This window comes from Hemitrygon akajei, chromosome 1 (assembly GCF_048418815.1).
Source record: "Hemitrygon akajei chromosome 1, sHemAka1.3, whole genome shotgun sequence".
NCBI lineage: Eukaryota > Metazoa > Chordata > Chondrichthyes > Myliobatiformes > Dasyatidae > Hemitrygon > Hemitrygon akajei.
Window position 1 is genome coordinate 28165109 of NC_133124.1, and position 23736 is coordinate 28188844.

General features: G+C 38.3%; 1 protein-coding gene across 1 annotated transcript in view; it reads right to left on the minus strand.

Moving 5' to 3' along the window:
• Window positions 1-23736, minus strand: part of LOC140725104 (uncharacterized) — a 523726-nt gene that overhangs the window by 226290 nt on the left and 273700 nt on the right. The window contains exons 11-13 of the mRNA XM_073040122.1: window positions 22229-22312; window positions 8299-8466; window positions 6176-6259 (exon numbers count right to left, since the gene is read on the minus strand). Of these exons, the coding sequence (XP_072896223.1) occupies window positions 6176-6259; window positions 8299-8466; window positions 22229-22312 (336 nt within the window). The remainder of the gene's footprint in view (window positions 1-6175; window positions 6260-8298; window positions 8467-22228; window positions 22313-23736) is intronic.

Below are 23736 nucleotides of genomic sequence, written 5' to 3' on the forward strand. Positions count from 1 at the left end.
AAAGTTAATCAATTAATTTTGAGTTGGTCACTTTGGTTATGTGGAAAGCTGATCGGTGCAGAACAAAGTCCCAAAAATAGCATTGGGAATAAATGTGTAGTGAATTTATGTTTGGAGGGACAGTTAAAAGCATAAATGCTGGTCCTTGTAGCTCACTGGATAATGGTGTATTACAAATAGTTGAATGATATTTCACTCAGATGAAACCAAACACACAAGGTCCTGGATTAAGTCATAAAAGATAAAAGTCATATCCAAATGATTAGGCCACTTGGCCCTAAATCACACACTAGCTTTAACAAGATCATGGTTGAATTGAATGTAATCTTAACTCTATATTCCCAACAGAGGAACTTTTAATTCCCTTGCTTATTAATCATTTTTCAACCTTTGCCTTAATAATATTCAAAGACAATTCCATCAATATTTTGAGGGAACGAGTGCCAAAGATGCACATTCCTCTGACAGAAAAAATGCCTAATCTGTCTTAAATGGATGACTCAAAGGCAGTCTTCAGTTCTGGCATGTTCTACAATATCTTTTTCTCCAAATTTTATCAAGGCTCTCCAGCATTCTATATATTTCCATCATTTCTTCTCACTTTTCTAATTTCAGTGGGTAAAACCCAGCTTGTTCAATATTTCCTCATAAGACAATCAACCCGTTTCTCAATTAGTCCAGTAACCTTCCCCAAATTGTTTATAATACAATAATTTTTTTTCTTAAGTAAAGAAAACAATACTGTACATTTCGGATGTGGTGGCACCAATGTCCTAAATACAGTAGTGTAGTGGTTTGCACAATGCTTTACAGTATCAGTGACCCAGGTTCAATTCCCAGAGGTGTCTGTAAGGAATTTGTACATCCTCTCCATGACCGCATGGATTTCCTCAAGGTACTCTGGATATCTTTGCATGAGGTTCACACTTACATTTGCTACTCTAAGTAACATCCTCCACATACTTTGACTAAAGGCTGAACTACCATACATGTGTTATCCTCCTCCTGAGTAAAGTGTTTATGGAATAGTATTCCTCTAAAGGTTTAACAGTCTCCAACTGAGACTAATGCATATTTTCAAATTTTTATGTGCCAACTGTAGGAACCAACAGAGAACTTTAAGAAATTGCTTTAAATCAATAATTGATATCTATTAAACTGAAATTAGGGACCTTCATTTTGGCAGTCCCTCATAATAAAGAATAAATTGCTTCCTCTCTGGTTTTGCAGAATATGAAGTAGTTAAATAGAAGATACAAAAGCCTGAAAGCATGTACCACCAGGCTCAAGGATAGGTTTTATCCCACTGTCTTCAGACTCTTAAACGGACCCTCTTATACAATAAGTTGAATTCTTGGCCTTACAAGCCACTTCGTTTGGGATGTTGCGCTTTATCACTTACCTGCACTGCACTTTTTTGGGAGATTTGACAATTTATTGTACATTGTTACTGTTTTACTTGATTCTAATTCAATGCACAATGTAATGATAACAGTATGCTAGACAAGGTTTTCACTGTACCTTGATACATTATGTCTGGATTTGGGTTCTCAATATCGTTCTGTATGTTTCTTCTCCACTTTGAATGGTCATGGGCCAGAGATTCCCACAAATGGTGGGGAGCACAAAATAAAACGTCCACTTCGAGATTCTAGTATTGGACATGTGAACAGCATGGCCTGCCTAATATAGCCAACTAAGTGTGGATTGGGACGTTGGTCTGGTAAGGGACACTGTTACAGATCTATTTATTATATGGTTCAATGCACATGAGATAAATAAATCTGAATCTGACATTGGTCAAGTTAATCTGGAAGATCTATGGAGTGCGGATGATAGTTCCGAATTTTTTTGAGGTTGCATGATCTAGGTAGTCAAGGTCTCAGGAGCAGATACAGTAGGAGACAGTGATCTCTGTTGTTTGCTAGACCATGACTGTTACATAGGGTCTAAGATCCTGAACTTCAAACACCCATTCCCTCAATCGACCAAAGGCTGTATTGGCAAATTGAAGAAACTGATGACTTTCATCATGAGAAATGTCTCCCTCATTATAGGAAGTGGTCCACATTTTCCAGGGTCACACTGTGAACCTTTTTCATTGGGTTTTTGTGTGGTGCTTTGGGGGCCAGTTGGTAGAGTGCATTGGATTTAGGGTGTTAAGTCTTAGGCCTTCTCAAATGCTTTAGTGAATAAGACAGCCTCAGAATGTGTGGAAACACAAGCATCGTTTGCATACTAGAGCACGATTACTGATGCTGTGGTAACCATAGCTTGGGATACTACCAAAGATAAAGGATGTAAAACTTAGGAAGCTTCAATCAATCAGAGCCCTTCAGGATTATAAAGAAGCCAGAGAAAAGTTCAAGAAGGGAATTAGGAATGCCAGGAGGGGCCATGAAAAGTCCTTGGAAGTAGGGAATCCTGAAGTGTTCTATGCATACATCAGGAGCAAGAGGATAACTAGGGAGTGGGTGGGATGAAAGGGGAACATGTGCATGTCAGTAAGACGAAAAAGCTGACTGTGGACTTCAAGAAGGGTAAGACGAAGGAACACATTATGTATTACATTGAACTGCTGCTGCTAAGTTAACAAATTTCATGTCACATGCCGGTTATAATAAACCTGATTCTGATTCTGATTGGTGAGGTTCTTAATGAGTACTTTACATCAGTATTTACCAAGAAGGACGTGGATTATAGGCAGATCTGTGCCGTGAGTATTATTATGCCAGGCCATTTCGAGGTAAAGCAGGAGGTACTATTGGATCACTTAAAGAGCATTAAGCTGGCTAAGTCCCCAGAGCCTGATGAGACAGACCCCAGGCTATTGAGAGAGGCAAGTGAAGAGACTGCTGGGTCCTTGACCAATATCTTTGTGTCATTTCTAGTCACAGGTGTGGTCCTGGAAGACTCGCAAGTAGCTAAAGCTGTTCCATTATTCAAGAATGGAACCATAGACTGGTGAGTCTCATGTCAGTTGTAGGGAAGTTACTGGATAATATTCTCAGGGTAGGATTCATGAACATTTAGTAAATCATGGCCTAATTAGGGAGTGCTAGCATTGCTTTATGTGGGTCAGGTCACATCTTACTAACTTGATTGAGTTTTTTTGATGAGGTGACATGGGTAATTGATGAAGATGGAGCTGCTGATGCTGTCTACATGGATGTTAGCAAGGCGTTTGACAAGATTCCACAATTGAGGCTCATCCAGAAGACTAGGATGCATAGGATCCATGGTGAATTGGCTATTTAGATTCAGAAGAGGCTTGCCAAAGAAGACTAGGGTGGTGGTCGAAGGGACTTATTCAAGCTGGAGGTCTGTGATTAGTGGTGTTCTACAGGGATCTGTACTGGGACCTTTGCTGTATGCACTGTATACAAATGACCTGGATGAAAAGGTAGGTTAGAAAGTTTGCAGCTGTTATGAAGATTGGTGGTATTGTGGATAACATAGATACTGTCAAAGAATACAGTGGGATATAAATCAGTTACAGATATGGGTGGAGAAATAGCAGATGGATTTTAACCTGGCCAAATATGAAGTGTTGCACCGTGATAGGTCAAATGTAAAGAGAAAGTACAATGTTAATGACAAAGGTACTTAACAGTGTTGATGAGCTAAGGGATCTTGGGGACCAAGATCATAGTTCCCTGAAAGTGGCCATCACAAGTTGATAGGGTGGTTAAGAAGGCATATGACACGAATATGGCATTGCCTTTATTAGTCAATGCAATGAGTTCAAAAGTCAAGAGTTATATTGCAGCTTTATAAAGCTCTAGTTAGGCTGCATCTGGAGTATTGCATACAGTTCTGGTTGCCCCATTATAGGAAGGATGGTGAGGTTTGGAGAGGATGCAGAAAGAGATTTACCATGATATTGCCTGGATTAAAGGACAGACTTGGGTTGTTTTCTCTGGAGCAACAGAGGCTGGGGAGAGATCTGATAGAGGTTTATAAGATTATAAAAGGCATAGAGTAGACAGACAGTTTCTTTTATCCCAGGGTTGATATGTCCAATACCAGACAGCATGCATTTAAGGTAAGAGGGGGTAATTTTAAAGGATATGTGAGGGGCAAGTTTATTTTTTAGATAGAGAATGGTGGGTAACTGGAATGCACTGGCTGGAGTGGTGGTAGAGGTAGATACATTAGAGATGTTTAGATGCAGTAGGCACATGAATGTGAGGAAGATGGAAGGATATGGATAGCGTGCAGCCATAGGGGATTATGTTAGTGGCCAATTTCATTACAAATTTATTTGGTTTGGCACAACACCGTGGGCTGAAGGGTCTATTGTATTGTTTGATGTTGAAGAGTTTCCTATTAGTTCTGAATTACAACTTCACTCCAAAGGAAGTTTATTAGAGGTGAGATGAGGTGCAACATTTTAGCAAAAACATTGAGAAGTATTGGTGTTATGATGTTTAATTGTTTGATACCAATGTTAGCTGGTAGACTCGTAGGTTAGTGCCAGGGCTTTCATGCAATCATTTGCGAGCATAAACTGGACTCTAATTTAACTGGGCAGACAAGTTTACATTAATGAATTAAACTGCTCCAGGGGTTGTGAATGTGTGATAACGCATGGCTGAAGCCAGGAACTGGCAACATATTTACACATGTACTCTGAGCCAAGGGTTGGAAACACATTGAAGGTGTGATAGTAACACTACAGGGTTGAAGTGAGGTTGGAGAAAACCATGGTAATCAGCCACAGCCAGAAGTTGGGAGATGTCAAGTCGCAAGCAGTTGAAGATAAGAATTATTTTTTTTTCATTCTGTAAATAGAGGAATTTCTATTGACAATGAAAGACTAGCACTTCTGTAGCATGTCTTTTCATAGGCTTTTCAAAATGCTCTGAAGTAGTTAATAAGCAAAGACACTTTTGTAAAAGTTTGTAGACAACCATGTAACATAGGAAACAAAACAGTTAGTTTATATATAATAAGCTCCCACACTACTAATATGATAATAAACAAATTATGCTTTTAAATGAATGTTGAGTGATGGATAGATTTTGACCAGGGATTCTAAGATATCTCACTTGTTCTATTTTCTTCAGAGTAGTGGCATGGGATTTTTTCTGTCAGTCTTAAAAGTCTTAAAGGAAATCTGTTTACTATCTGAATCTCAAAGCAGCACCCTAGATAATTCGACCTCTTCCCCCAATCAATGGATTTGCTCATGTCAATTTTTTGGGGCTTATGTCTGATTAGGATCTTGAATTCAAAACCTTTACACATAACCCAAGAGGCTATCATATGAGACAAAGCTTATACTAACCAATAAGCCAAAAGGTTTCAGAATGCTTGTGGAATGTCTTTATTATCATATTAGTACGTGAAAATGGAGAAACATAACAAAATCACATTGGTTAGCTTAATGCTTTACAGGAACAGCAAAGAGGGTTCAATTCTTGCCACTGTCTAAAGAATTTGTACACTCTCCCTGTGACTGAGAGTTTCCTCTCAATGCTCTGGTTTTCTCCCACATGCTAAAGATGAACAGAATAAGATGAGTACGTTGTGGGCATTCTATCTTGACACCGGAGGCATGGTGACACTTGCAGGCTGTTAGGAAATGTAGAGGAGACTTGCCCCACACTCAGAGCAGTGGAGACAATTTATGGTGAGCGATAACTTTAATAATAAACTACAAAATAACAAGCCACAAGGGGCCACAAAACGTGAGCGAACAGATACATAACATGACAAGGCAACACAGTAAGTGAAGGCTAGGACCAACTGGTTGAGGCTGGCCGGTTCATACCAGTGAACAAGGATTGTTGATGAGAGCTGGTTTAAATAGGCTGCAGGTAATGAGTTGTAAATGAGTGGCAGGAGACTCCTGGTAGCAGGGTAGAGACTGGGAGGAGCTTGCATGTACAGGCCTGACAGGGGCTGCCTCCAGCTCAAACTTTGACTGTGTACAGTTGCTCGTTGATGCAAATAATGCATTTCACTGTATGTTTCGATTTTTTGATGTACATGTGACAAATAAATCTTACCTTACTGTATCTTGTACAGCATTGCAAAGAGTATAATAACACCACAGAGAAGGGGGGCTTAATTAAGGTAAAAATAGGATAATAATTTATAAGAGGAAATTAAGTAGTTGAAAAGCAATCAATATTTGTAAAACTAAATCAAAATCTCAGTGGATACATACATCTTCTTGTGCTCCCCCATATTTTTTTTGTGCAGTTTTCAAATCAGTCTTTAGTTTTAGAATAATCTCATCTCGTTTGCTGACCTGGATTTCAAATAACACAGCACAAATGTGAATATGCAGGTGCTTATAAACTGAATAAAGCATGTATTGCAAATTGAATAATTCCATCTGAAGTTATGCTACTAGGATTATTAATTAATTATTGACATCATTGACCACCAGAATTCAGGAGAGAGATTCGGTCATCTTCAGCAGAAAATTCATGCCGATTTCCATTCTTTTGTTTAGCATATTAAAAAGTGCAACAATAAGCACTAATCCACAAAACATATTAGTGCCCACAACAGAGAGTAGAAAATAATTAGAAATGGGCACTACAAAGATCATGAGTGCAGTACATTGTAAAATTAATTCCACTATTGTTTAAATTTCCTCTTGTACATTGAATTGTGCTATACTGTTCAAAGCCTATGTTCTATATTCAGTATTTAGCATCTGCTACATGTAACAAGTCTTTTTATTTGTTAAACTTAATTCTTCTGCATATTTTCCAATTTCAGATAAGGTTGTCAAGTTCCATACAGCTGTATGAATGGAGTAAAAATGAATCTTAACAAAATTTCCCTATGTACCACCTTAAGTTTGATTTTAATATGTTATGCTTACAAAAAATACATCTAACTAGAACCGATTATCTCTCACTCTGTAACACCAGTGATGTGCTTTAAATAAATTGCCAAGAATTACAGCTATATCCTGAACAAGCACGATCTGGAATAAACCATGAAAACTGATCATAGAAACAAGAGCTGAACTGTAATGTTGACATGAATGCAAAAAATATGGCGGATGCTGGATTCTGCCATAAAAATAATTAGACATGAAGAACTCAGGAGCATCTGTGGAGGCAAAAGGTGTAAATTAATGTTTCACATTGAGGACCTAGTACAGAACAGAGAGGGAATAGAAAAGATTGCCAGTACAGTATAGAACAATACAAAGAGTAGGAAAGAATGCAGGTGGGAAGAGGACATTGGGCAGATAGAACCATGTTGGGGATTTGGGGAGAGACAGTTGATAAGTGGAACTGGCAGAGGAAGTGATGTAAGGTGGACAGAAGGGATGAACAAAGGGAGAAACAAACTAGGTGGATGTGTAAGTATATGTGAGAAAAGAACAGCGAGTGTGGGTTACTTGAAATTAGAAAATACAATTTTCATACAAAAGTAATCCAAGTGGAATACGAGGTGTCATATGAAGCAATTTGCCCTTGACCTCTCTGTAGCAACTGGATGAGCAACTCTGTAGATCCTTGGATGGTGATGAGGAGGGAGATATAGGGATGGGTGTTACAACTCCTTTTCAGTTACAAGGACAGGAAGGGCTGGAAAGGGGTATGATCAGACCATTAATTCACAGACAGTGCTGCCAGTGGAAAACAGGGGTGGCAGGGAGATATAACTGGCAGTGGGATCATATTGAGGCCAGCAGAAATGGCAGAGGAGAATGTTTGATGCATAGCCTGACAGGGTAAAAGGTGAGGACCAAGGAAACTCTTATCATTTTTGCCAGGTTTCAGGATGAAGGAGGGGGTTATCAGTGCAGACATATGGGAAATTGGGGAAATATGTGTGAGGTTTCCATATAAACTGTGTGCATATAATTTTATATAAAAATGCATATTTATTTCTTGTCCCTTGTTCATCCTTCCAGCCCCTTCCCCCTACCTAATTTCATCTACCCATAATCACCTCTCTAATTGGATCCATCTATCTCTCTCCAGCCTCTATCCCATCCTCCAATCCTGCCTGTCCCCTCTCAGTCCTTTTGCAGGGTTGCATCTTACACTTTTTGCCTCCATAAATGCTGTTTGACCCACTGAGTTCTTCTAGCATTGTTTTTTTTGTAATATTGGGAAAACAATGCAGAATTAATTGTGACCATTTTAACCTCATTTCATTAACAGCTACTTAAAATCTTCTACATTTTTAATAACAGCACAACAATTTTAACTTATGGTTAATTTCAGTGTAGGAAATTCACTCTACCCAAATATTAATAAAAAATATGGACAGAGTGACAGCACAATTTATATTTTTTTATTGACAAGTCTAATATACCTCTTGTTGAGCAGTTCTATACTTCTCAGTAATTACTGTCATCTCCAGTTCTATTTTCTGCTTCTCAGCACTGAGTGCACTGATATCCTGGGAATGCTTTTTTATTTGGTCTGTCAACTCTACAGTTTCTTCTTTTAACTTCTGCATGAATTTTTCTCTGTGGAGGAACTAAGATCAAAATTGAACGTTGCAGCCATTATTTCAAATCATATTCATTATGTTCTTGAATTCTAACAACTATTACAATTTTCAGCATGAATATATTCGAAGAACTCAGAGTTACAGTCATCCATAATACATTATTGACAGCAAATATAGCTATCCTTTTTCAAATGAAATATATTTAGTTCACAGACAGAATACAAACCTTGTACAATTTTCTGGAATGTTCTGCTGACACATTACAGCTCTGTGGCATTGTACTGTCAAGTAAGTTTCTTCTTTGATGGTTCAATATATAATGACATAGATTATTTTTTACTGTTCTTCTAATTTAAAAAAAAATAGAATAGGGCCAACACTCACTTCCAATCATTTCCAACCAGTAAAGAAATACTTTCTGAAAGGTCAATTGCAAATAGCATTCAGTTCTCCAGTATATCTTATAACCAGCACTACTTACAGTACCAAGATTGATCTGAGGTGTATATTAGTGTAATGAAAGTAAAATTGCGTAGGAATCAAATTTATACTGATGAGAATGTTTAAGGGGAAATATTACAAAACGATGGCACAAAAATACAAAAATGCTTTTGAAGAGCATCAAATGATTCTAACCCATGTATAGATTTTAGCAGGGCTAATGGGAGCTATGACTAAATGGAGGTAAAAAGATAAGGATGGAGAATGTGAAGTGCCAGTGTGGTGGTGCAGGGCAGGACCTGATTCTCCGTTCTCTGGTTCCCAAAGTGGAATCAATGCTGCATCAATTACTTGATAAAGAATTCTGTCCTTCCTGCACTTCACAGTACTAATGCTGTAGCTCACATCAACAACATGCCTGTCACAACGAGTCAACCACATTTCAAGCTGAGAAACCTTTGCAATTTCTCTGATGGGGACTGTAGTGGATGCCATTTTGGTAAAAAAAAATTATGTGCACACAGCCAGCATGGAGAGCAAGTCATTTATAATGTCAATCAGTGTGCAACATTGATTTGACACCAGCATTGATATTTTCAAACAGCATGCTCCGGCCAATGGCCTCTTTTAACCCCTCACAGTTCATCAAGTCTTCAACAGCATGAAGGACCTTAAGTTTACACTGACTCTGCCAACGCACCATGAGCCAGGTACACGTTAACACATGGATTACTGTGTTCTACACATTTTTAGAACTTAACTATATTTGTGAAGTTTCTTTAGTCTACATGGAGTGGAATGGCTGATAATAAAAAATGGTTATGGAGGTTTAAAGGCTTTACCAAAATTAGTATCCTCCAGACATGATGACAGAAAGAGCCTTCTCACTAAGCTTGACTACAACCTGCTAGAAGTTCCCAAGCATGATCTGATATTGATACAGGATGTTTAGGGATAATTTTTCTTAATTAAACTTCAAAACAAGAGAAATTCAGGAAGTTCCTTTAGTTTGTTACTGAAGTGTTAGTAAAACCTGACAATGTCAAATTTCAAAGGGTCTCGTAATTGTTGATTATCAAAACAAGTCCAGATTTTAATTTAAGTATTTGTTTTTTTTTTCAAATATCATTGTAAGAAAAACTTTGTAGTCAGCCTGATGCAACAGTGTGGTGCCATCTGTATAAAGGGAGGCTATTTCATCTGATTACTTCTTGCCACAGATTTGCAGAAAGAGTGAACACAAAGTTTTGCTCAGATTGCAGACTTCCCATAGTTCAGGGTGGTGTTGACCACACAAGCACTGCTTTGCATGTGCCTTACATCAACCATGACTTTTTGCTGAATCCCGAGTCAGGTAATTTCCACAGTGTTCAGCTATGTCATATATGTCAAACTCAAGGCCCGCGGGCCAAATCCAGCCCGCAGTGGAATTATCTTTGACCCGCGAGATAATATCTAATTACTATTAAAGCTGGCCCCAGTAATCGAAGCGCCTATGGCGTATGATATGGCTAATGCTGAGTTTATTCAGGTACCAGGTTTTCAGGGTTTTTAGTGTTTATTCGGCAGTCTTGCTCGGCAGTCTTCTTCATAAGAAACGGAATTTGTAAAGTGAAACACTTTGTAGTTATAGCAGAGACTGAGACACATGAGAGCAGGCTGAAAAAACGGAGGCAACGAAAGCTGCGGTCGCACGCGTCCGACTGATCCGGCCCGCATGAAGCTGCATTTTGCTCAATCTGGCCCGTGACCTAAAATGAGTTTGACACCCCTGAGCTATGTGTAACCATTAGCAGAATACTGTCATGGCCTGACAACAATTATTGGACCCTCCCTTTGTAACAGTGCCAGATGCATTTGACTACAGTTACTTTGCAGTAATGTCGAGCTTGGTTCAGATGCACATACTTTATGCACATGTGTAGAAGGACACATGAGAGAACAACAAAAAGAGCTAGGCAAACTAAAGGCCTTAAGGTGGATAAGACACCTGGACTAGATGGACTACATCCAAGAGTCCTGAGAGAGATTGCTGAAGAGATAATGGATGCATTGGTCATGCTCTTTCAAGGATCACTTGATTCTGGCATGGTCCGAGAGGATAGGAAAATTGCAAATGTCACTGCACTCTAAGAGGAGAGGAAGACAAAAGAGAGGAAATTATTGGCAAGTTAGCCTAACATCAGTGAATGGGAAAGTGTTGGAGTCCATTATTAAGGATGAGGTTTCAGGGTACTTGGAGACTAATGATAAAATAAGTCAAAGTCTGCATGGTTTCTGTGAGGGGAAACCTTGCCTGACAAATCTGTTAGGATTCTTCGAGGAAGTAACAAGTAGGGTGGACAAAGGAGCAGCAGTGGATGTTATTTACTTGGATTTTCAGAAGGCATTTGATTAAGGTGCCTCACATGAAGCTGCTTAACAAGATAAAATCCTTTGTTGTTACAGGAAATATACTGGTATCGATAGAGGAATAGCTGAGAAGCAGGAGGGAGCAAAGGGAATAAAGGGGACCTTTTCTGGTTGGCTGCCAGTGACTAGTGGTGTTCCTCAGGGGTCAGTATTGGGACCGTTACTTTTCACATTGTTGGTCAGTCATTTAGGTAGTGGAGTTGATGGCTTTGTGGCAACGCTTGCAGATGATACAAAGATAGGTGGAGGGGTAGGTAGTGCTGAGGAAGCAATGCGATTGCAGCAGGTCTTAGACAAATTGGAAGAATGGGCAAAAAAGTGGCAGATGGAATACAGTGTTGGAAAATGTATGATAATGTGTTTTGGTAAAAGGAACAATAGTGCAGACTATTATCTAAATGGGCAGAAAATTCAAACATCAGAGGTACAGAGGGACTTTCGAGTCCCTGTGAAAGACTCACAGAAGGTTAATTCACAGGTTGAGTAAGTAGTAAAGAAGGCAAATGCAATGTTGACATTTATTTCAAAGGGAATAGAATATAAAAACAAGGAGATAAGACTGAAGATTTATAAGACACTAGTCAAGCTGCACTTGGATATTGTCAACAGTTTTGGGCCCCATATCTCAGAAAGGATGTATCATCATTGGAGAGATTCCAGAGGAGGTGCACAAGGATTATTCCTGAAATGAAGGAGTTAACATATGAGGAGCATTTGGCAACTTTGGGCCTGTACTCATTGGAACTTGGAAAAATGCACGGGGATTTCATTGAAACCTACCCAATGTTAAAAACTAGATAAGGTGGATGTGGAGAAGATTTTCCTCTATTGTAGGTATTCAGAGCTAGAGGGCGCAATTTTGGCGGCAACCTGTTAGAAGAGAAGTAAGGAGGAATATTTTAGCAAAAAATGGTGAATCTGTGGAATGTTTGTCACAAACCGTGGTGGAGGCCTAGTCCGTGGATATATTCAAAGCAGAAGTTGATAGATTCCGCATTGGTCAGGGCATCAAGGGATTTAGTGAGACGGTGTTGTATGAGGTTGAATGGGATCTGAGATCAGCTATGATAGAATGGCGGAACAGACTCGACGGGCTGAATGGCCCAATTCTGCTCTTACGTCTTATGGTCTAACATCAGCATACCCCTTCACAGAGACTGCCCTGAAATAATCAGTGAGAGAGATCAGCTACAATAGAGATGAGGAAAAGAAGATTAAATATGTATACGTATACTGTACTTTGATATGAATCACTCAGCATTACCATAACCCAAGTATTGCCCCTTGGTTAACATATTCCATTCTTTAGGTGCTGTTGCTATTATGGTTGCATAGCCATCAATGTGCAAAAGCTCCAGAAACACAAGAAAATCTGTAGGTGCTGGAAATCCAAAGCAGCACACATAAAATGCTGGAAGAACTCAGCAGGTCAGACCGCATCTGTGGAAAGAGAGTCAACAGTCAGGATCCACACAAAATGCTGCTGGAACGCAGTAGGCCAGGCAGCATCTATAGGAAGAAGTACAGTTGACGTTTCGGGCCGAGGCCCGTCCTGACGAAGGGTCTCCACCCAAAACGTCGACTATACTTCTTCCTATAGATGCTGCCTGGCCTGCTGCGTTCCAGCAGCATTTTGTGTGTGTTGTTTGTATTTCCAGCATCTGCAGATTTCCTCGTGTTTTCAACAGTCAGGATGAAGGGTCTTGGTCCAAAACGCTGACTGTTTACTCATTTCCATAGATGCTGACCTATTGCGTTCCTCCAGCATTTTGTGTGTGTGTTGCAATATGCAAAACCTACATGTCATGAGTGTGAAACCGGCAACATTGCTAATGGGGTGAGAACAAGTAAACCATGTGAATATCAGGATTGAATCCCGATTGAGAGATTAGTAGTAAGTGAGTGATGCGAGTCACGTGCGTTAAGCAGTGGATGAAGTTAGTGGTGCAGATGACAGAATATCCCATTTGAAGATAAATTCACTTTGACAATTCTTGTAAAATCATTTGTTACCACTATGCATTTGTGATTGATAAGCAACACTCTGGCATTAATATCATCAGCTGTTTCCTTCCCATTGCTTGTTTAACTCTGTATATGCAGGATCTTACCCTTACTTTGCACCTCTTCTACCAAGAATTATTTGAAATTCTTGGTGCATGTTCATATTTTCCATAAGTTATCAGAACATCACAATCCTTAAAAATTGTCTGACCATATGTTACAACTTCACTACATCTCTCCTCATGAAATGCAGACCTACCAGGCACACAAGAAAATCTAGACATTGGGCTTCTAGCTGTTGCAGGCACAAAAACAGTGCAGCCACTGCACAGAAATCATTGAAAAACTCCGGATAGAATGAATTAAACATGGCTTCTCAAAGCTATGGATAGCCATAAGTGACAATATCGGACTCTGTTTTCAGGTGTTTCCCACATTCTGCCCGATCAGTCTAATAACAGAGGCTTTCATGCAGCCCAGAAGATAAATGGTCAGCAGTTAATGGGAATATGGTGAAATAACTAGATTGCAAGGGGACAAGATCTGCTTGGATAGTGCCAGAAGCAAGAAAGGAGAGTAGCTAAGAATAAAGTGCATTCTTTGGGCCTGAATGGAGTTAATGATGACAGTTCTCAAAAAATATTTTGAAGAAATGTTTATAAATTATCTTCAGTAAGAATTTGAAAATTGCTTAAAAGCAGGAGTAATCAAATCAAAAGGAAGCAGATGGAATAACAATGCACATGACAACAATCTTGGAGAAATACAGCAGTCAATGGTATAATCCAGCACAAATACACACAATATACAGTATCTAAATTATCCTAATTTTAATGAAATTTCATAAACACCATGTTCCACTTTTCGGGTTAGCTTCTGGAATTAGGATGGTCAAGTCTTCTGAAGCATTTCAATAAAGAGGTATCTTCTCTTTAGGCAAGAAGAGTTCAAGAATGATTAACAGGGAAAATAATCAGAATAAGTTGCATGATTGCCATACAAAGTTCTAGAGAGACACAGTTTAGGACAGCAGCACTGGTTTACCAGCATGACATCTGGGCTCTCAGTGTAAGTTAAAAAGGAAGGTAACACATTAGAGTTGGATTGACTAAAAGTTAGAAGTTTAAGAGTTTGTTGGATGCTAAGGGATATAGTGTATATGTTAAATTGTTTCCTTGGGTTGTTGGGTCCAGGACAGTGCCAGCCTCCAACTTAGAATCAGAATTAGGTTTATTATCACTGACATATATTCTGAAATTTCTTGTGTTTTGTGGCAGCAGAACAATGGAAGACAAAAAGAAACACTACTATAAGTTTCAATAAAAAGCAAAACTAAAGAAATAATGCAAAAGATTAATAGTGAAGTAGAGTTCATGGACCGTTCAGAAATCTGATGGCACAGGGGAAGACTATTCCTAAAATGTTCCTGAAAGGTGGTTAGTAACCACTTTTCCTTGGAAAAGATGGATTTTGGAACCCCTTCGGCAAAAAACGACTAATGCTGCTAGATTCTATTAATGTTATGTGAAGATATAAGAAAGAGCATGCATTTTAAGTTCTGTCATGAATTATCCATCTGATTGACAGAACAGGTTCAACAGCTAAATGGTCAACTCCTATTTGGCCCCTTAATTCTTGTTGCAGCTTCACGTATCCAACCTAGTAATAAGTATTCTGTTAATGTTGTGGAAGAATTTGTTCCCTAATTCAATCACAAGCAGCCATCCAGTTACTCTTAAAATACTACAGCAGCCTGTCTCTTCAGCAGCAGGATCATGTTATGTAATAAATCAGGAAGAGTTGTCAAAGTTCAGACTCTATGATGAAGAGTGTGCACCTGTTTGCTGCTTTACATCTCTATTAATAAGCAATTATATTTGCTTGACGAAGTAGAAGCACCTTCCATGTCTTCAGATGGTAATATGCCAGAATATGAAAATAAAACCTTGTAACATGTCAGTTAAAGTGCTCCTGTTTCTGTAACAATGGAATGAATATTAAAGTGAGCTGAACTCTTACTTATGACATGCATATTTATGATTAGATGCTTTCAGACAAGCTGCATTTCTTGTGAAGCCGCAAAGGATAAAAACTGCAGCTAACCAGTAAAGATAGCTTATGTACCATTACATAGAGAGCTCTTCAAATGTCAAAGAACTGTCACTTAACTAACAACAAAGTTCACATTCAAAGTATGAAATTTCTTTAAAGATGGCTACCTCAAGTCATATATAAATAGTCCTAGAAATACTCAGCCAGTCAGGTAGCATCTGTGAAGAGAGATTTAATGACTTAAAAGTTAAAAGTAGATTTATTATCTAAACATGTACAACCCTGAGATTCATCTTCCTGCAGGCAGCTACAAAACAAAGAAACACCATGGAACCCATTCAAAGAAAACATCAAACACCCAGCACGCAATAAAAAGAACAAGTCATGCAAAACAGCAAAAGAACAGCAAATAACGCACAGAAGATTAAACATTAAACCATGGTCCTCGAAACAGTCTAGAAATATTCAGTGTAGTTCAGTTCAGTTCAATTTAGCACTGTGTTACACTTGACTGCAGACCACAGATCCAGTCTGTGTCAAAGTGCCCTGATCAAATTTGTGCAAAATAGCAACAGAACCACAGGTAACATAAAATGCACTGTCCTCTAAAAATGAGACCAATTCACAAACTGTGCCCAGGACCCAAGACTCCAGAACCTTGCTCAGACAGCTCAGAAGGAGACAGAAACTGGTCAAACACAGGCAGATGCCGCTGAACACCCTCTCCCCTTCTGCTTTTGTCCTCATTGATATCAATCTTGCTCAACGCCTTTATTGGCCAGATTGTCGGGTAATGGAGTCAATCATGGGCTCTCACTTCATCATTAGGTTGCACGCTCTGTTCTCAATTTCGCTCTCAACCACACCGTATTCCCTCAGAGACAGCAAAAGCATCAGATTCCTCAGACGGACCAGAAACACATTATCAAAATGTAAATTACAGGCTCTAATCATCCACTGAGTAGAAGTATGTTTAGAAGCAGAGGAGAAAAAGTAGTAGCTTCATGAACTGTATGCAGAATGTCACTGTTAGTTGCGTTGGTCACTGGCGCCATCTTGCTAGCATCCGACTTGAGTTCATAACTTCCTTGAAATTGGTAAAAGGACCATCAAAGAAAAAAAACTTGCATTGATCTAAAAAGTTAAGTCTATTTTCCTCTAAGCAGGTTTTTGCACAAACTGCTGAATAGTTCCAATTTTTTTTATTTTTAACTTTTCTTTTTCAGTTGATTGTTTAGCAGCCTAGTTTCTTCTTAAATCTTGAGAAGAGGACAAAAATGGGTAAGAGTTCATGTTCAATACATGCTGTTAATGATGGGTTCAGTAATTGGATAGAATAATTCAGATACCAAAGGATTGGGAGCATTTTTCCAACCTCTCAGAAGATAGAATCTAATCTGCCAAGAAGATTAAGTATGGACAGACTACTAAAAGCCAAGAAATCTTTGAGGTGGATCCTATTCTGGCCCTGGTTTAGCAACTAAATAAACTTGTGAAGATAATCAAGATTACTAAAACCTGTCATGCATCAGCTGTTCTGCTGCTGATTAACAACCTAATTGACCCTGGTGGAGGCAAATTATTTCATCTGTTGCAGCTACTTGTTTATCTTATGTCATTGTTTTGTAATATTTACAGTAGCAGTAACCTCTGTGTGATCTGAAAATCTGCCTTATTCAGCAGTTGTCTAGGAAAAAATATTTTTGAGAGATATGGAGTTTAAATATTCTACTCCTCCTCTTCATAATATCCTTCTCTCAATCCTTTCTCTCTCCCACATCCTTCTTTCCTCCACCCTTCCCATAAAACTGATAATTTCATTGATGTTCCTGATGCCCCTAAGGAGTCTGAATCATTGTGTTCAATCCTGAAATGCATTCAGGAAGTTCAGGTGAGGTTAAGTGAAGGCAAAAGGGTGCAGGAAAGCATAATTCAAGACTTTGAAATACATAAATACTTATCCTATGCAACTGATGTACATTAATAAAAATTCTCCATCCTTGTTTCCATCACTAGCTTCAACAGGGTGCAAATTCCCTCTATTCTGCTGGCTGAACCATAATATGTAATCTACTTCTTTTTTGTCAGTCCAACTTTGAGCTTCACTGCTTTGAAGAAGCAGGAATGCATTAAGATACATATAACATTTAGCCATAAAACTCATTAATAATATTTACATCCTACAGATCAAACTGGCAGCTATCAGCTATTCATGACCACATCCTGTACTCCTACAAATGTAGAGTGAAAGGCAACAAAGGCTTCACATGCTCAGCTTTATGGCAGGAAGGGCTGATGTACAAACAGCAACCTACCCATTTGAATGAGGTCACCAAAGTCATGAAAAGGTAAGCGCAAATATTTCCTTGACTGGTTTCACTGTATTTCAATGCTTTAATTTTGAAAGGTATTTGTTGTATCAGTTTTGAAGTATTATTATTTCTAAACAAGTTTGTTCTGTAATGAATCTCTGTATGTCCTCCCCCTATAGAGCATGGGTTTTCTTTAGGTGCTCCAGTTTCCTCCCATAATCAAAAGACGTACTGGGTAGGTTAATTGGTCATTGTAAATTGTTATTAGGTTAGGATTAATCGGGATTGTGGGGTTGCTGGGGCAGCATGGCTCAAAGGCCTGGAAGGGACTACTCTGCACTGTATTGTTAAATAAATAAATAAAACATTAGTCATAGATTTTAAATGTTTCTGTTGATCAAACATATTTAAAATAAATTTAAAAATCCTATGGTAGGAAGCTGCCTGCAAAAGGTTCACAAGGCATTCCAGTGGAGAATCTCACATTGCAGCATCTTAAGGTCTACATTGTTCATAGGCAATGCTATCTCAAGAGACACCCGTCGGCTTCAATGTCACCTCTGGCCCTCTACATCTCCAAGAAGTAAGAGTGGATGGGCAGAGATTGTAGGCAATGAGACCAGACAGTGAATAAGTTCCAGGATTTTTCTCCATTCCCACCATCTGCACACTGAAGTGGCAGCCAAAAGGGTTGTGTCTGAGGCCTAGTAAATGGTCAGGCTAATGGTGAAATCCAATGTTCAAAACAACATCATGGACTGCCTTTGGCGCAGATCAGAATATAACCTATAGCTTTGGGAAGAATAATTATGGCACAAAGTGGTGTTTAAGATGTATCCTCTTTTATTTTGTCCTACAAAAATATTCACAGAAAATTTACTTATAAACTATATCTTGGAATAAGCATTAAAATATCTTGTCAGTAACCATTATTCAGCTTGCTAATATAACTCAATAAGTATAACACACAATGAAAACAGAAAAATGATGAAAATACTGAGTAGGAAAGGGAACATGTATGGAGAGAGAAACTTAGAAAGTTATCACTTCAAGTTGATGATCAGAATGATTTCTCATTTCAGGTGTCCAGCATTTGCAGTTTCTTGCTTTTACAGCATAATACTTTTTAATACCATTTCACAAACTTTTAGGTATACATGTATTATCAAACTAAGATGCAATCATTAGAGACAGGATGAGGAGCAGGACTAGGCCAACTGAGTCCTGAGATTGTTCCAACCTTCAGTAAGATCATGGGCAACGCACACTTGGACATAACCATGGAGTTTTGGTTATTACAGCAAAGGCAACTTTTCCTTTAATATCTTGTGACGCCAACCATCAGATCCAGTAGACTTGCATACCTTTGGCCCCATAAATTTGCCTAGTACTTTTTCTTGAATAAAATGGAATATTTTACATTCCTCCCTTCTTTGATACTTCTGACGTTTTTAGTATCTTCTACGTGAAGGCTAGTCCAAAATAATTATTTAGAATGTCTGCCTTTAATCTTTGCAACATTATGGGATTTTTTCCTTCATTTGAATACTTTCTTTAACATCCTTATTTGGCTGCAAATGTGTGCCCTTCCCGCAGAGCCTTATTTTCTCAACAGAATATACCTTTCTGAGACTTATGAAATGTATCCTTAAATGTCTGCTCTTGCAAGTCTCTCTACTAACCCTTTAAAGTATTTTTTTCAATCACTTTGGCCAACTGTACTCATACCATTGTAAATGGCTTTTGTTTAAATTTAAGACAACAGATCCAGGTTTCTCATTCTCAAACTGAATTTGAAATCCTGTCATTCTAAGGGATCCTTTCCTTTGAAACCATTAGTTAAACTGGTCTTGAATGAACACTTCTCTTGCTTCCAGCCGGGTACTGATTATAACCATCGTTTTAATGACAAACTCTGCCACCTTCATCAGGGCATGTCTAGTCCAGTGGTATTTCTACCCCCAGAGTCCATCCCTCCTGATCGGTTAGTTTTCATCCTGTTAGGTTTCCGCTTTCCCACCTTGTTTAAAATTGAATTCCAGTTCTTACTTAAAGTGAGACCTTCACTTTTGTTAGTATTCTTTTCCTCTAGCTTTCAAAGGTTTCAAGGGTATATTTAATGTCAGAGAAATGTATACAATATACATCCTGAAATGCTTTTTCTTTGCAACCATCCACAAAAAACAGAGGAGTGCCCCCAAAGAACGAATGACAGTTAAATTTTAGAACCCCTCCCCTCCCTGCCACATATAAGTGGCAGCAAGCAACGAATCCCCCTTCACACACCATCAAAAAGAAGCATCAGCACCCACCACCGAGCACTCAAGCGTGAGCAAAGCAACAGAAAAAACACAGACTTGCAGTATTCCAAAGACTTCTTGTTCACCCGGTATTTGACGTACCACAGGCTCTCTCTCTCTCTCTCTCCCCCTAAGAAGGGAGAAAGAGGTGTCTCCATTTCAAGTTTCCTTTACCATGCAGTTCCAAAGGCCATTGGCACGGAACAGTAGTTTTGTGCCGTCAAAGTCAAACCTAGGGCCATTGCGAATGTACCACGATTTCTCTGGGTAACCCAAACAGATACACCTCCTGTGCTCCTTGATACAAGTTTCCACCATGTCTCATTGAAATAAAACCAGAGGAAACCTGATTGGATGAGGACTAACCAATCAGGAGGGGTGGACTCTGGGGTTATAAATGCCACTGGACTGGACATGCCCAGGCATCATCCCTGATGATGACAGCAGAGTCTGTTATTGAATCATCTATTACAATTGATAACTCTACATGGCTGGAAGCACGAAAAATGTTTATTCATCATATATGCTGGGAAAGAACTAGATCCTCTTTAAACTGGTCTCATTACACAAAACCTTAGATACTCATCTTCTTGACTGGTATCTCAGCATTTTACTCTAAGAAACCATCTGTGAGCTTGTATTCAAGGTTATCATTGCAAATTTGATTTGTCTAATCTACATATATGATATAAATAGTCAAAATTATTGCAGGCACATTGGAATGCCTCATTATTTCTTGATTTCTGCTCTGTCCTTTATAATTTCTATTTTGGAGCCTATATACTATCTCCACTAATAACTTCTTGTATGGCCTATCTCAACCAATTGTTTCTCCATCCTGAGCATCTGTCCTTGCACAGTGTGGCGATTTCAACATTTAATAATAGAGAAAATCTGCAGATGCTGGAAACACACACTAGCAACACACACAAAATGCTGGAGCAACTCAGCAGGCCAGGCAGCATCTGTAGAAAAGAGTACAGTCAATCTTTTGGGCTGAAACCTTTTCCATTTAATAACAAAACTACTTTATCCCTCAGTACTTTCAGAATATCTTTTCTATCCCTCACGTCTGGGAATCAGAGAACTGTGGACAATCATAATTCTACTATTCTTAAAATAAGTTTACTATGGTTCATTAACATTGTGACTCAAATGGCTCAGATACTGCTGTTAAAAAGCCCAGCAATTATTCAGCAACTAGTAATAAGGAATAAAAATATTATGCATCATGGTATTTGCAGGTGTTTGCAAATATTTATTTATTTATTTATTTATTTCAGTCCTCAACCATTAATTAGGAGGTACATTGTTTGTTCCGTTGTTCACCAGAGTCCAGCTGCTCTGTTACTCCACTTCACCTGAATTAGTTCATTTACAGCTGATGAAAGACAAACATTTTAAAATCTAAATGCACATAAACAAGTCTAATAGAGTATATTGTAAGATATTCTATGCCAGAAAATACTCACACTTTATAATGTTGGCATTTATTTCAAAAGGAATAAAATATAAAAACAAGGTGATAATGCTGAGGTTTTATAAGACACTACTCAGGCTGCACTTGGGGCACTGTCAACAGTTTTGGGCCCTATATCTCGGACAGGATGTGTTATTGGAGAAAATCCAAAGGAGGTTCACAAGGATAACTCTGAGAATGAAGGGGTTAACATATGAGGCACATTTGGCAGTTTTTGGCCTGTACTCATTGGAATATAGAACAATGTGTGGGGATCTCTTTTAAACCCACCAAATATCGAAACGACTAGATAAGGTGGATGCAGAGAGGATGTTTACTCTGATGGGAGTATTCAGAACTACAGGGTACAGCCTCAAAATTGAGGGGCGACCTTTTAGAACAGAGGTAAGGAGGAATTTTTTTAGCCAGGGGGTGGTGAATCTGTGGAACATTCTACCACAGACCACAGTGGAGGACGAGACAATGGGTATATTTAAAGCGGAAGTTGATAATTTCCTGATTGGTCAGGGCATCAAGGGATATGGCGGGAAGGCAGGCGTATGGAGTTAAGTGGAATTCGGGATCAGCAATGTTGGAATCGTAGAACAGATTTGATAGGCTGAATGGCCTTGTTCTGCTTCTATGTCTTATGGTCTTATAAAACATCACAGATAATATTGCCTTATATTTTCTTCAGCATACAATCCGTCCAATTTAGCAAGCTATTATATAAGATTAAAGCAGGAGTCCTTACTAACTAGTAAGTCATTAAAAAGGTTGCAACATTTATTTATTCTTAAAATTAATACCTCTTCATAGTAAACAGAATTTTGCTTTCGGGCATCCAACAGCTTTTCTTCCAAAACACTAATTTTGCTTTCTTTCTGATGAATCTACAAAATTAAAGCATAATAGTACAATTTTTTGAGATCCTTATAATGCTAATCTACAAATATTTGCCCTCCTATACCCAGCTTAATATCACACTTCTTTATGAAAATATTGAAAATAATCCACTGCTGAACATACAGACTGTATAATTTAATATTTCAATATAAGATAGAAATAAAAAAATACACAAATTCTCTGTTTCCATTTAGAATGATAAAATGCCCAATCTAGTGACTAATAACCTACTCTATATGCTGAAAGTTTACCTATGGTTTCAATAACAATTTTAGAAATTCAATTTTTCAGAATATGGCTCAGTCGGTGTAAATTAGATATTAGTTTGTATCAGCACACAGGGTGAATGAAGCGTTCAGAAGATCCTGCACCTTTAGCAGCATGAAAGTCTTTTATTTTCCCATTTTCTAAACACAGAAAAATGTATCCCCACAATTCAGAATATTGAATGTCTTATAGAAAGTGAAAGGTCATTTGTAACTGTCCACAGGATTGATGGAGTTAAGATAGCTCCTTGACCTTCACCCTGCACTCGTGAAGTATGGTCTCAGATGAGAGAGCATGATGCAAGTTTTTGGAGACTGTCCTTTTTATTTCATTTCACATTATAGGTCTGTTTCTATATATATTTCACAATCATATGCTAAGATTTAATTACCTCAGGTTCCTTCTCAATAAATAATAAATAATTTTCTAAAACTGCTCACATCTAGAATTGTACCAATTCAAAATTACATGACCACTTTTTGTTACTTTTAAGATGATCCACTTGAATAATTGCTTTAGGGGACTATATAACAGCAAGGTCATGCCAAATAAATAGGCACATTTTTTAAAATGATGAATTTAATCTACACTGGAAATAAGACTACAACTTTTGTATTTCGACATAGCTATTACCTTACAAAACCTAATTTTACATAATTCAAGGAGAAATCTTGGTATATTAACAATTGCCAACCACAACAGAAACATTTAAATTTATGTTCACTTAGCAACATATTATAAACAAGCATTTCCCTGATAACATCTATATTTCTTATACTGAAATATAATACAGATAAAAGTAATCCACACACAAAACCAGTTTCTAAGTAAAGTAATCCCTTATAATCAGGGACTTCTTATGCCTCACAAAATTCATGATTTTCATTTAGTCTCCTCCATGCATCTATTGCCTTATGCATTAAAGAATTAGGAATTACATGCACCGTAATATCCAACAAAGTGCAATGCACATTTTCAGCATTTTAGTTCATAATGGAGTAAGCTATATACAGTTGCAGAGCTTGCTCTTGTCCCACATATCCATATCCTCGAGCAGGTCCCAACCTGGCAACGAACACAATGCTGGTACTTCTCTTCTTGTGAACACATGGATTTATTCTGGGTGTTCTGGTTTTCTTCTGTC